This window comes from Strongylocentrotus purpuratus, unplaced genomic scaffold (assembly GCF_000002235.5).
Source record: "Strongylocentrotus purpuratus isolate Spur 01 unplaced genomic scaffold, Spur_5.0 spur5_scaffold_9, whole genome shotgun sequence".
NCBI lineage: Eukaryota > Metazoa > Echinodermata > Echinoidea > Camarodonta > Strongylocentrotidae > Strongylocentrotus > Strongylocentrotus purpuratus.
The window spans coordinates 5,137,976-5,152,861 of record NW_022145615.1 but is presented as its reverse complement, the minus strand read 5'-3'; the positions used below and the strand labels follow the sequence as shown (position 1 = coordinate 5,152,861).

General features: G+C 37.9%; 1 protein-coding gene across 2 annotated transcripts in view; it reads left to right on the top strand.

Moving 5' to 3' along the window:
- Positions 1-14,625, top strand: part of LOC576508 (myogenesis-regulating glycosidase) — a 31,110-nt gene extending 16,485 nt beyond the window's left edge. Inside the window, exons 2-4 of one of the 2 annotated variants that reach the window (XM_003723777.3) lie at positions 958-1,503; positions 10,757-12,636; positions 13,846-14,625. In XM_003723777.3, the coding sequence (XP_003723825.2) occupies positions 10,803-12,636; positions 13,846-14,111 (2,100 nt within the window). In that variant the 5' untranslated portion in view covers positions 958-1,503; positions 10,757-10,802 and the 3' untranslated portion in view covers positions 14,112-14,625. Of the gene's footprint in view, positions 1-957; positions 1,504-10,146; positions 10,295-10,756; positions 12,637-13,845 lie in introns of those variants that run through there. The other variant, XM_776808.4, reaches the window with a different exon arrangement.
- Positions 14,626-14,886: the final 261 nt, after the last annotated feature.

The window sequence follows — 14,886 nt, the reverse complement described above, 5'->3', positions numbered from 1 at the left end:
TGAATGGTTAGTCTGTAGATGCAGACCCTTTTTTGACACTTAAAACTAATTCCATGAAACCTTGAGTCAAGCCTAATTCTGTCAGTCATTGGCTGTGTCAGGACAGGTGTACTATATGTAGAATGTATTCTCCATAGTTTCATATTTCAGACCCTCTGTTGTACGTTACAATTGACAGGGGTTTGTGCCTAAAATCTAATGAAGTGTAGCACAGAAAAGAGCCAGAGGAAACATCAGAAGAAAGGAGTTTGAATAAAATTCAAAGAGAGCAAGAGAAAATGAGCTTATATCTGAAAGGTCATTGTATCGATTTGTACAGCTTTTCGAGCTACCCACTGTCGACAATCATTGCTTGTGTAATGATGGATAGAGTATTTACATCTCAGTGTTGTAAATGTTGGGATTCTAACTTTTATTGCTAGATACATGACAGCTTCTCGTTAAACGAAAATGACTGCACTTTGAATCTTGTGACATTTTGTCCTTGTTTTCACGAAGTGACGGTAGTGCGGAAAATCGTAACGCAAAGTGAATGCAATTTTTTTTCACTACCGTCACTTCGTGAAAACAACGACGATTTGATGAGAGAGGAAAATATTTTAGTTGCTCTAGACCACATCGCTCTCTTTTCTCCCTTTTCTCTCTCTGTCCCTCTCTCTCCCTTTTCTCTCTCTGTCTCTCTCTGTCTCTCTCTGTCTCTGTCTCTCCATCTCATTTATCCCAATCTTCACCTCTCTTTTTATCTTCTCTCCTCTCTCCCTTCATATTTATCTTTCTCTGTAACCTGTCCCACTAAGTTCTCTGTTCTCTCTCTCTCTCTCTCTATATATATATATATCTGTCTCTCTATCTATCTATTCCCTCTCCCTCCCTACAGCCATTATGACATAAAATTGTGATATCCAATTTAAACATAAGTCTAATTATATCAACTACACTGTATTTCTAATCCTCCAGGTCCAGGTAGGAGCATGAAGGATCTCACCTAGATGTCATCTCTGGGACCATAGACACATAGCCCCCATCCACATGCAACATGATCCACCTTATCCACCCACCAGTATGATGTAATCTTCACCAGACCCTATCGGCCCTCTCCGCTCACCCACGTGTAGAGTCAGCCGGCCAGCCAGCCACCCCTTTAATGGACCCCACGAGAAGCCATGTGCTGCTCTCTCTCTCTCTCCGTCTCTACCTCATCTCCACACCATTGCCTTCTCACATCTCATCATCATGAGAGCAAGAGGCCTAGCAGGCCTGGGAAGCGCAAGGCGGTGAAAGTATAGGCAGCCGAGCGAGGTTATTATCGAACGCTATAAAAACCACCGTCTGCCGCTCGTTGCATATTTCTTACTCAACACTGTGGCGGATGTAACACATTACTCTTCTTTCTGTCTCACTTGGGACCTGCCGATATGGACTTGTGGATGAAGTGAAGACGGCAGCGACTATGAAACTGGTGGATTATATATTCCTGGATTACTCAGAATTGCTGTGTTTCGGGTTAGTATTCATATTCTTATTCATATTCATATTTATTTCATTTCCAACAGAAAGATGAACAAAGGTAATTACATTTTTCTCATACATAATTCATTTTTTCTGGTAACTATACAAATACACTTTGCACATAATAAAATTATTACAAAAAATTCTTAATATCTGAGGAAATGGGGGGGGGGGGGGATCCACTAAAAAGCAGTGCTTGTAGTTTGTGGAACCCCAAGCAAAAAAATATAATAGTTTCAATTTATTAAACATTCTTACACATTCTCACACATTATTCTCCTGAGGCACATACATGTACCTTTTATACATACAGGTGTGATTCTGCACAATGTATTTTCTTTTTTTTTGGAATATGTGCAGTATGGTCGGCTCAAGAATTTTCGGTTTTGTACATGTAGTTATTGGATACCCCTGTTTATCAGATGTGAAGGTTGATTACCCCACAATATTGAATTTACAAGAAGATCTGGTTTTGTCTGTTAAGATTAAAATATGCAAGGGCAAGATTCACTTGCATACTAATTGGGGGGGGGGGGCAATTGCCCCCAAAATAAAATTGAAATATGTTTTATTCTTAACAAATGTTACTGAAATGACATGATTTCCAGTTTTTTTTCTCACTTTTGCCCATTCTGTCCCCCCCCCCCCAAAGTTTTTGCTCATTACGCCACTGGGCAAGATACATTCAAGTACTTGAGGCCAGTTACATGTAGATGTTATTTTATGTCATAGTATACTCATCTGAGCAAGAACAGGGCTAAGACATACCCTGTAATCCACCCCTGGAAGTTGTGAGGAGATAACTAACTGTACAAAATAGATATTATTCATCAGGCACCATATTTATTGAAGACTTTAGTGATCTTTGCTGTCTTCTATGACTGAAAATATTTTGATAATTTGTGAGAATGTAGTGAATTATAGGATGCGGTAGGATGCAAAAGCTAATGTGGTAAGATTAGCAAGTGTGCGCTTGTAAAAAAAGACGCCTGGCTGGAATGCTCCCCAGGGAGTGGAGAATGTGCATACATTGTGTGCGGGTAAGCCTGAATCCTATGACCGGGGTAGTAATATATATATCTGTAAAGCGCTTTGAGAGGGCCTTCGGTCCTGAAAAGCGCTATATAAGAACTAGCTATTATTATTATTATTATGCACTTAATATAAATTTTCTTGATTTCTTCTTGAATAATCTGCCCCTTTAAAGCCATCTTGATGAGATGTGAACTGACTGTACAAAATAATGATTATTCACTTGACACCAGTTTCATTAGGCCTGTCTTCATTAGACCAAAGTTGCAACATAACCCGCTATTTTCAGACTCCGGATATTATCCCGAAGCTCGAAATTGCGTCCTCACCAGACCGATACGCTCATCACAAACTAGCTCGGACAGGCGCAAATTAGCCCACCAGTTCCAAAATAGCGGATATTTTGGAAACAAGACAAAGATTTCTCAAGATACTTTCTTGACCAAATATCCCGCTAATTGCAACTGCGGGCTGATGAAGTCGCAAATTAACTCGTTAATTTGCGATCACGATAGTTAAAATAGTGGGTTATTTGGCAAACTCGAGCTGATGAAGACAGGTCTATTGATCTCTTTATTCATGCATACCAATGAGGTTTACTGCTACTCCGGCCAAACTAAATTTGAATATTTTTTTACGATTGATCTTATTTTAATAATAATCGTGTTTGTGTATGTGTGATTAATTGACTTATCTTCTTGATTTTATTCTTGAATAATCTGCCTCTTGGAAAGGGATGGAAAGAAAATGTGAACTAACGGTACATAATGCTGAAATGGTGATTATTGAAGACTTCATTCATACAGACAAACGATGTTTGCTGTATTCCAACTACAATGTAAATTCTGAGCTTATTCAAAAGATTTATGTGATTTTCATCTGTATGAAAACTTACCAGAAAAATCATGTGATTTGTATTCATTTCATTGGTACCAGCTAGAGCAGTGTTGACCTTACAGTATGTTAAATTATACAAGTAAATGCCATTCTGGCTCCAGAAAAAGAAAATCAGTATTCTTGAATAGTCTTACCTGGAAGCTGTGTAGAAACTACATTTATCTGTACAAAATGCTGAAGTGGTGATTATGCACCAGACACCATTTTAATTGATGTCCTTGTCATGCTGCTGCATACTAATGATGTTTGCTGCTATTTCAGACAGGGAATAATTTTCCTGGTATCGCATCGCAATTTGCTATGCATTTTTGCATGACTGCTATACAAAATATCTTTTGTGTAGCAGTTTTCTCCCATAGAAATGTACAGAATTTCATTTGAAATATTTATCCATCGGCTGAAATTGCTAATCAAAAAATTTGAGGAAAATTATTTCCTGTCAGAGCTACCAACCTTATGGTTCTCCTGGAATTATTCTCAAAATTACAGTAGTACGTTTTTTCTTCATAAAATGTGGTGTGTTTTTTTTCTGCACATACACGTACCGCACGTCAACCAAATGCCCTAAAATGTTGATCACTACTTGATTAGAAAACTTTAATAGAGATTTATGAAGAGTACAAATAGTAAACGCAAAAGAAAGAAAAAAAAAGTGAAAGGCGTAAATATTCTCAAAAAGAATGAAATGCTAATGATATTTATAAATGAAAAAAACTACCTACTTGTAAATAAAGTATAGGTCCTAATATGGAAATAACAGCATGAGGAATGGACATTTCTGCATTGGAAGTGTGTCGTGCATGGTTGTAAGTTTTTTTTTTAAATGAGCTCCCTTTTTTTGCTTTAATTTTTTTTTTTTTTGCCATTATCGTTCCTTTTTTGGGTTGCGCAAGGTTGGCAGCTCTGCTGTTCTGTTCACACTAAATTTTAAACTTTTTCTGTGAGAGACTATCATGTTTGGATAATGAGCATGTAATTTTAGATCATACATGTAGTTCGGAGCGGTTCTCAAATAATAATTTATTTTGAGGGGATAGGTTCTTGCATTTGTCTAAAATTCATAATTATATCCAGTTTTGTTTTGTTTTATTAGTTGTTTTTTTAATTGGGAGGGGGATTTTGGGATGGAGCAGCACTGGGGCTTCAGCCCTCCTCCAAGCACCCCCCCCCCCCCCCCACCCCCTTGAACCACCACTGATCAGGACCACTTTGTATAATTGCACTGGCGACATCATTCCGGTGACATGAATACTTTGTTGATTGAATCATGTTCATTGTAACATAATCACATTAATATGCCATTACTCAGCGTGCATTAGATGAAATTCAATGACTTGGTAAAGTTCTGTGATATTGTCTGAAGCCGCTCATGATGCAAAACATGTACCGTCTACATGTACGTGACTATCGTGAAGTCACCGAGTGTGGTTGTCAGTATATTTAGCTCTCAATAGCCCCCCCCCCCCCCCCCCAAAAAAAAAAAAAAAAAAGAACAGAAAGCTCTGATTACCTGAAAAGGAGCTCTGGAATCAAAACCAAATATGTATATTTTTCTTTGAGAATGTTGCACTTTTACAACACCAAATCCTAAGAGATCTTTTGAAAGCAGAAAATATATTTAACAATCGTTTGAAATTTATATATGTGGATCCTTGTTAATAATTGCTATAAGGAATGCTGGATAATTTTTGTTTAATGTTTAAAAGGGTTACTGAATTACAAAAAGAAATACATTTGTATTTTGTAACTGTTTTAATACTTCTAAAGATGTTGCAGTGCATGCCTTAATGTGCATATCAGTTGTCTCAAATAATGTACATTCCATTTCTTCCTCATGTACAATTTAATAACAACTAAATTAGCCATACTATACCCTTACCAAGTTTGGTAAATTTTGAATTTCTTGTTTCCATTGAACAATCAGCCATAAGGTTTAGGAGATACAAGGGATTAATTTGATTTATTTCAGTTGTCGAGGGGTTTTTCATCGTAAACCAATGTTTAAACTTCCGGTATTAATGTGAATGTAATAATGACGCGTCTAAATATGATCGTCTGATTTGGCTTGCTTTTTCTATCTTTTTTTTTTTTTCCTCTAACTTTATTTTTTCCCCTCTCCCCCCCCCCCCCCCCCCCCCCCCTCCCTTACGTCATATTTTACATTTAATAGTTCTCCTTCTCGTGGCCTTTCTCCGTCGCGTGCTCTTCCTTTTCTTTTAATCTCCTTCTTTTCCTTTCTTCTCCTTTTTTCCTTTATTCTCCTTCTTTTCCTTTATTCTCCTTTTTTTCCTTTATTCTCCTTTTTTTCCTTTATTCTCCTTCTTTTCCTTTATTCTCCTTCTTTTCCTTAATTCTCCTTCTTTTCCTTTATTCTCCTTCTTTTCCTTTATTCTCCTTCTTTTCCTTTATTCTCCTTCTTTTCCTTTATTCTCCTTCTTTTCCTTTATTCTCCTTCTTTTCCTTTATTCTCCTTCTTTTCCTTCTCCTTTCCCTCTTTCTCCTTCCCTTCCTCTTCCCTTTTTCAAAATGATAGGGGGCAGCTGCCCCCCCCCTCCTGCCCTCCCTGTGGCGCAGCCCCTGATGTAGCAATAAAAGAAAACTATAGTTGTTGCCAATTTGAAGAACAACATGCAACCAGTTTAGCCCTATACATAAACCCTGTACTGATATGGTTATTTGTAGGCCTACATGTAGTTCCCTAGGCTGGCTTGAGTTAAGATTGATTTATGTAGGTATCGCCTCCTTTGGAATGTGTTGCTCAATTTAACATTATCAATCACATTAATGTATACAATGCACCATCTGCTTACAACTTCATACCAGATGGTACAGTAGAGAGCCATAGACTGTACATGTATACATGTACATTCCAATAGGAACATGTGACCATGTATGTAGCTAGTTAGTGCATGTATATCAGCCAATCATTTGAATACAATTTATAAATATTTATTGTAGAGACATTTTAAAAGATAAACTTAGAAATGTTGTACATGTATGAACTTGTACATTTTACAGTAAGGGGCCCCTTTTTTATAGGGGAGAACCTGCCATTTGAATTAGAAAATTAGAAACAAAGTACATGTTTGAATTTTATTTTTTAGAGTACATAACGGCATTATGAGCTGTGTATTTGTTATTGGAAGGAACGCGATCACAGCTTTGAAATGATTTTCTATTATTCTTCAACTATTACCTCTTATTCATGTTGTGGGATACTCAAATGCCTTTCTGCCTGAGCATCATAAAACTTGAGATTCCAGCAGTATGGGTGTTTGGAGATCAAATGTACTTTTGAATGTGCATCAACAAAATCGACCTTTTCTTTGTCACAAACTTGACATTTTAAAGTGGAGACAAACTCGAGAAAGTCATGAAATGTTCATAAAAGCAAATGTACACAATGTTCAAAGTACATTTACATTGCAGCCTTTGTGTTCATGTCATTTATTCCAAGGCGAATACATGAATTGTGAATTTCATTGAAAGCTATTTCAAAGTGTTCTTGTAGGTGATGTGAAAGGCTGTATTTTTCACAATGCCATGTCCCTGTGTACTGAAGACAACCTTTACCTTTAAGATCTGTCTCAATACCAAACTGATGGTCCCTCTCTTTGTCTCCATGTTTTGTTCCTCTTACACCTCTCTCTTTCTCTCTCTCTCTCTCTCTCTCTCTCTTTCTCTCTCTCTCTTTCTCTCTCTCTTCCTTTCTCTCTTCCTTTCTCTCTTCCTCTCTCTTCCTCTCTCTTTCTCTGTATCTGTATCTCTCTCTCTTTCTTTTTCTCTCTTTCTCCTTTTCTTAAAAACTGCATATTAAGTTGGAACGCATTATCTACAAGAACTACGAAGTTTACGTGTTTGTTTTCCACTATTTTACCATTAATTTCTGTCTGATTGCGACAGCTCATTGTTTATCTTTGCTATTATCAAAAGAATAAATTATACTGTATGTGTTTTTATATTACCATAGCATTTTACAATTAATATAATAGGAGTCCTGTGAGCTACTATAAATGCACATCACCTTGCACCTGTCAGGCTTGAGATGTTTTTTATCAATATCCGAGCTCGGCAAGTGAGCAGAAATAATAGGCAATGAATATACATTGTGTGATGATAATCCAAGAAAGAATAGAATATTGGCTAGGCGTCAATTGGAGACATGCATGGTTACCCATTCTAATTAGCTCTTATTACAAAAAAGCAATACTGCCATTGTAGAATTGATGATGGGATCATCAATTTGTTTATTAATTTGATTGAAAAATGGCACACAATGGAAGTTCATAATGTATAGATGAGGCCAAGGTTTGTGACAGGAAAGGTTTCATTTTATAGATTTAAAGCAATTTAAAGTTTCTATTTTCTTTTCTTTTGTTTTTTTGTTTTTTTTTTGCTTCTTGATGTCACATTCAAATATACCAGCAGCAAATGTTCGTATGAATGAAAAAACGAAACAAACAGATCTGTATTAAAAGCATTTCAAAGTACATATAAACTACTTATAGATAATCAGAATGACTAAACAACCTTAAACACATGTTGTTGATTGATTGAATTGAATATAGCTGTTGAAAGTACAGCACCCCCCCCCCCCCAACCATCCCCGAAGAAATTGGTGCAATATAGGTAAAATATGTATTGGTTAATACTGTATCATCTTTCACAAAAATGATGTTTGATCATTACATGATACACAACAGCATAGCATGAACAAGAACACAATCATACATTAAGATGTGATGACACAGAAGGGTTACTGTCTAAGCATAGCATGAAAAACCCTGCTTTTCAGTCAATCCATACATTTTATGTGAAACAAGAATAAAAAATAATTTTAATGAAAATTATAGAGAATGAAAATGACCATTATACCTTTCACTGATTTTGCTTGCATTTTCTTGCAATATGTGGAGTAAAGTTCAAATGTATTACCAATCTGAAGTTGATCAGTATTTGCAGACTACTTTGAAAAAGAAAGTTTAAAGTGTAAAGTTTTTGTTTGTATGACCATTGTAATGTAGGTTAGACCAGGGAAAAACAAATACCGGTATATCAATTTTACATACAATGCAAAATAGAATAGTAAGGTTCATGTCCGTAAAGAAAGAATTTTTTTTTTCACACAAGATAAGCTGCGGACATGGGAATAATTTCTGCAAATTCAGCAGAAAAAGAAATTCAATTCATGTCAGTTTAAGCATTATTCTTACTTGCCCTTTTTATTCATTTTATATTGTTTTTATGAGCTCAATAAAGAATATTAAAGGAAACCAAAACCTTCATACTAAGTTACTTTTATTGTAAAGTTTAAAAGATTTGAATAAAATCAGTGAAAATTTGAACAAAATCGGGCAAGGAATAAAGAAGTAAGAGCTTTTTGAAATGACTAGTCACTAGAGGGCGGTATTCAATTTGATGACATCATCTGTGAACAACTCTCCATGCCTTTTGTACATAAAATTTCACAATTTTGTTGTTTTCTTCGTATTTATTTGTGTTCTTGATCCGACTTCATAACATGTGAAGTAGAATATCATTTTGCATTCTATATCTTGATTTCGGGGGAGTACATTATCTCAATCACAAGAAAGAAGGAAAAACATGAAATTTGATGTACAAAAGGCATGGAGAGTTGTCCACAGATGATGTCATCAAATTGAATACCGCCCTCTAGTGACTAGTCATTTCAAAAAGCTCTTACTTCCTTATTCCTTGCCCGATTTTGTTCAAATGTTCACTGATATTTTTCAAATATCTCAAACTTTACAATAAAAGTAACTTAGTATGAAGGTTTTGGTTTCCTTTAAGAACAGACTTCAAATGGAAAGCAATGACATCTCTTTTGGAGAAATATTTTGTGTGTGCTTGATATTACAGGGATGCCAATTTTCAGGGAATAGCCTGAATTCAGGCCCTGGCTGGTTGTTTTCAGCCCATAGTTTAGGCTTTTTTGTGTACAAAATAGCTCATTCTAGGTGATTTTCAGGCCCTCTGAATAATTCTAACTGGCATCCCTGATTTTACCATATTCCTTGATTACTCTGTGCTCCATAAGACTTCATATAATTGTGCTTAATTTTATTGCAACCTTTTGATTATATATTTCAAGAAAAAACCCAAATCATTCTCTGAAATATCAACAGCCTCTCTTCTCCTTACCCACTTATTTGTTTTCATGTAATATTAAAAGAAAACTTTGAAATAACTTGTTTGCAGTAGTCTATCAAATGAGGTTTTGTCGAATTACAATTTTAATTTGAACAGGGCTACATGTAGCACCCTTTTTTCAAATTATTTATCCTACAGTACAAATATTAAAAACAAATACAAGAAACCCATCATTTCCCCCTGGCATCCACTCTGATCCAAGACCAGTTTAAATTCTAGCCAGGAAACAAACATTCAAAGGAACTAAAGGTGAAAATTGTGAAATGCATATTTCATCACTTTTTCTTTGATCGATAAACATTTGATGTGGGTCTTGGTAAACACAATCTTTATCTTGTTTGTTTCCCCTTTTGTCAGAGCTACTTCTTATTGACTTTTCATCCCGTGTAAACTATTTGCTTAGACCCTGATCTTCAAATATATCTCTCATGCCATTCTCTCACTAAAAGACATTGTATTCAGAGTTCTTCAGAATCATTTACAGGTTGTACTTTGTTGGGTCCACAGTGTGCTAAAGAATCTCTCTAGCTGTCCTTTACAGTTGCTGATTTTTAGTAACAGTCAGGTTTTCATAAAATTTAACTGTGAATGTTGGACCAAGTAATCGTTACTGAAGTCCTCATTTTGTGTTGAACATTCACATTGTTAGTTTTTTCTTCAATGGGAATCATGGCTAAGTTGTTCAGTAAGTACCGGTATACTATGATCAGTGTAAATGTGTTAATGTGACTAATAAATGTAATTGCATTCAGCATTTCTATTTGCAATATGAAGAGCTGAAATTCTATTACACTTAAGAATTAATATTGCCATTGATATTCATCTACATTTGTATCTGCTTCATGGCAAAGCTCCACTTTTTAATTTATATTCATAAGAATGAAGCTGTTTCTTCATTCGTCTACTACATTGCAAACTCGAAATGTGAATTCATATTTGATTGACACAACAATTCTATATGACATGTCTTTTTTGTATAACACTCATCTTTAAACAAAAAAGCGTTTAAAAATGTGTAGAGTCACGTCTTTATGAACTGTAAGTGCTAACTCTGCACTGATCATCACCACCACTGGTGCAAACTTTCGATTGTGAATCAAAGGATTTCCAGGTTAAGTTTCCATTATTTTTCTTTTTTCTTCACCAGGTGATGAAACCTTATCTCCAGCATTCTTCAAGATTTGTGTGAGCCAATGTCCCGCCCAATGTGCCACATAAGCAAGAAACAGAGACAAGGCCTGATGGCACTATCGGTAGTGGCTCTTATCTTTGCCATCCTAGCATGGTACTACGTCACGCAGCACGGTCGCATGGCCGTGCAACATGTGGGACCGATCAAGTTCTACCCGGAAACCCACGAACTGTACATCGTCAATAAGACCCATGATGTGGTCTTCAAGGCGTGGTTGGGGAACCCCTTGCCCCACCCCATCTACCCTCTGGACTGCACCCGTCAGTTCCAGACGTCCAACTCCCTCTGCATCAACTGGGTCGACATGGAGACACCGAGCAAGGTGGACAAGGAGTATGCTAGGATGGAGGTCACCGTCAAGCCGCCGGAAGCCAATCTCCACTGCATTACCGTCGAATGGACGTCCTTCATGCTTGACTTTGCACCAATGGATTGCATCTCTTTAACAGACGCCCACTGGTTTGGTGGTGCAAGCCTGTACCGCCAACTGTGGCCCTTGGATGATACGTCCATCCCCATGCAACCATACCTGATGAAGGACATCCTAGTGGAGTCAGATAGGCACGACGTTTGGGGTTCTGTTCTTGAAAACTATTGGTTGTCTTCCAAAGGAGTGGCGGTACTTGTAGACGAGGATGTTCCGCTCCATGTAAGCTTCAATCAGGACTTCTCCCAGACGCTGTGTTTGAAGTCGGAGTACCTCGACTCTCCGTACCAGAATCAACAAGTCAAGTATCCTCATCTGAAGTATACTGTGTGTTACAGTGAAGACATCAAGTCAGTCCACCAACAGGTATACAACAGGTGGTTCCCGAAACCTCAAGGCATTCCTGATGAGCGGATGATTAAGTCCCCTATATGGTCAACATGGGCGCGCTACAAGACTTTTGTCAATGAAACACAGGTTTTAGATTTTGCTGATGAAATCCTCCAACACAACCTGTCCAACAGCCAGATTGAAATAGATGATAAGTACACCACGTCCTATGGAGCCTATGATTTCAACCAGACAAAGTTCCCTGATGCTGCAGGGATGATCAGAAAGCTGAAAAAGAAAGGATTCCGGGTGACGTCTTGGTTTCACCCTTTTACAAACCTAGAGTCTCCAAATTTTAGAGAAGGTATCAATCATGGATACTGGGTGAGAGATGTAAGTAATTCTGTCCCTGCTCTTGTAAAGTGGTGGCAAGGAGAAGGGGCACTCTTGGATGTCACAGACAACAGATCAAGGCAGTGGTACCTCAACAATCTTCAGTCCATGCGCTCAGACTACGGTCTAGACTCCTTCAAGTTCGATGCAGGTGAAGCAGATTTTTTTCCAGTCCATTACAACGTGACATCCCAGGAGTTTTGGAATCCCAATGAATACTGTACCCAGTATGCTCAACTTGTGTCGGAGCTTGGCGGTATGATCGAGGTGAGATGTGGACACCAGACCCAGAACCTGCCCATCTTTGTCCGCATGTTTGACAAGGAGTCCTCGTGGAGCCATGACAACGGCCTCAGGACGATGATCCCTTCTGCTCTAACCCAAGGCATTCTAGGGTATCCCTTCATCTTACCTGACATGATCGGTGGAAATGCGTATGGAGGAGATGGTGTCTTTGACAGCACCAACCTGAAGGACTTGCCTGAGAGGGAGCTCTTCATACGATGGATGGAATTGACGGCCTATCTTCCAGCCATGCAGTTCTCCATCGCGCCCTGGCAGTACAGTGATGCAGATGCTGATGATGGGGTGTCCATCGTGGATCTTTCCAGGGAGATGATCCGCATCCATGAAGAGGAGGTGACGCCACTTATTGTCAGATATGCTCAGGAGGCACTATCGGAAGGTAGGCTTTAATTTATGTATGGCTCGACAATTAATACAGGAGTGTGCCACACATAGGGCTTCCATATTTACTCTCTTGAACCTTCCCCCTCCCCCCTCCCCCCAAGAATTAAAAAAAATTAAAATTGAATTAGAGGATCCATGCATGCAATGGAAAAATGAAAAATGGTTATTGTATACCTGTAGCTCTGCCTTTCTTGAAATGATTGTATTTTGTGATGGTTTTTCTGGTGAACAATATTATTTTTTTATGACATTTAATCAAGTGAAAGTTAACTAGTCACAAGAAAAATAAATTCAATTAATTTTTTTCTTCAATTTTCTATAGAAAAAGTAAGATTTCTCAGGTGAATATTAACATCGTATGTTATTCCTTGTTTTTGCTTTAGAGCCACACTGCTGTCCACTCTCCTGTGTGTTTAAACCAAAATTAACATTTAACATGCTATCTTCAGCTTTTTCAAAGTAACAACACAAATGTGGATCCACTTTTACAAACATACATGTACATATGATTATTAAACGTACATGTACTCTCCCTTTTTCAGTATTTGTTTTTCTGGGGATTCTTGTTGTATGTCACTCTTTATCTCACTGTGTTTCTTCCCTTCTTCATAAATATATGCCTCCTTGTTTCCGTCTAGCTATATTTGATTCCCTCTTGAATATACATGTATTCATATCCAAATAACCATGGGAGTGATGGACATTGGTAATGGATTCTTAATAGTAATGTTTAATCGGTGCATATTGCCATTAGATGTTTGTGTAGGCATTGCCAGTGTGAAAGGATGTGGCAGCTCTCAAAGGAGCTGAAAATAATTAATTTGCTTTTATTGTTTGAGTAATTTTTAGGGCTATTAAATGCTGCATGGATTTCCCTATTGTTTTTTATACTAATTTATCTTACGATACAGTAACACCTTGAACAAATGAGACTTGATAACACAGGGAAAATAACATATTGTATGAGCCTGATAGAAAGACTTTAAGGTAATACTAAAAGTATTTGTAAATGTTTAGGGGTAGAATGGTAGTTCTCTCAATATTCTTTGGATATAATAATAATAGTGGGTTCTTGTACAGTGTATAGCGCTCATGTCTGTCAGAATTGACACTCCTGGCGCTTCCGGAAAACAAACTTCAATTAGAATAAAGGCATTCTTAAAAGCCGAGAGGTAAACTGATGAATACTGTTCTTTGACCCCAGGTTACCCAATCATCAGGCCTCTCTGGTGGCTCGACCCGAAGCACGAGGACGCACTCACCTGCGACTCTGAGTTCCTGATCGGCGATGCTGTCCTGGTGGCCCCTATCCTGGAACCTCACTCACGGTCGCGGGACATCTTCCTGCCCAAGGGTCGCTGGAGGGACACCCTCCGTAGGGACAGGATCATCGAGGGGCCACGTTGGCTTCGGGATTACCCCATCCAGCTTGATGAGATTGCCACGTTTTACAACGTTGAGGATAAGTGAAAAGAGTGTGTGAAGCTTAATGGAGTGTGGTGAGGAGGTGATGCTAGTGGGTTAAGATTCTTGATTTCCCTTGGGGTGGAAATGAACGATACAAGGTTAATTATGGAGAAGGTGATAGCCATGTCTTGATGCAGCCACCCTGAAATTGCCTGATGATTTAAGGAATGAACTTGATTCAGAGATTTGTTAGGAGTTGTGGTGAAGTTGAAGTGTGTTAGTTGCCTTCTTAACCCTTCCGCTACAGAACGTTTGCCTTCTGCACAAATGGCTGTACCAAAAGCTAATGGCTTTTAGACTTGTGACTACAGAAGGGTTAGGAATGGTTATCAACCTATCAGCACAAGCATCAAATGCACTCAAAGTGATGCTAATTTAAACAAGGTTCCATACTTACTTCTTTTTTTTGGGGGGGGTGGTGTTACAGAGTCATCAGGGTGATATGTTATGTGTCTGTGATCATTTGACCCTGTCAAAATTTAGACAATTATGGGAAATATGGGAATTCTATTTTTTTTTTTTTTTTTTTTTTTTTTGGGGGGGGGGGGGATGGACTCGGATCACACTTGACACTTCCGGTAGTCAAGCTCATCTAGCTACTTAGGAAAAATTGATGTCATTTTTTCTGACAGAGTTGCTGAGAAAGCCTTCTGGTCAGTGCAGAGGGTTATAACATACCTGCCAACCACCCCGATTTAGGCGGAGTTCCTCCGCATTTTTCATACCAACTCCGAATTCCGAGTGCATGCCTCAAAACTCCGATTTTTTTTAATTTAAT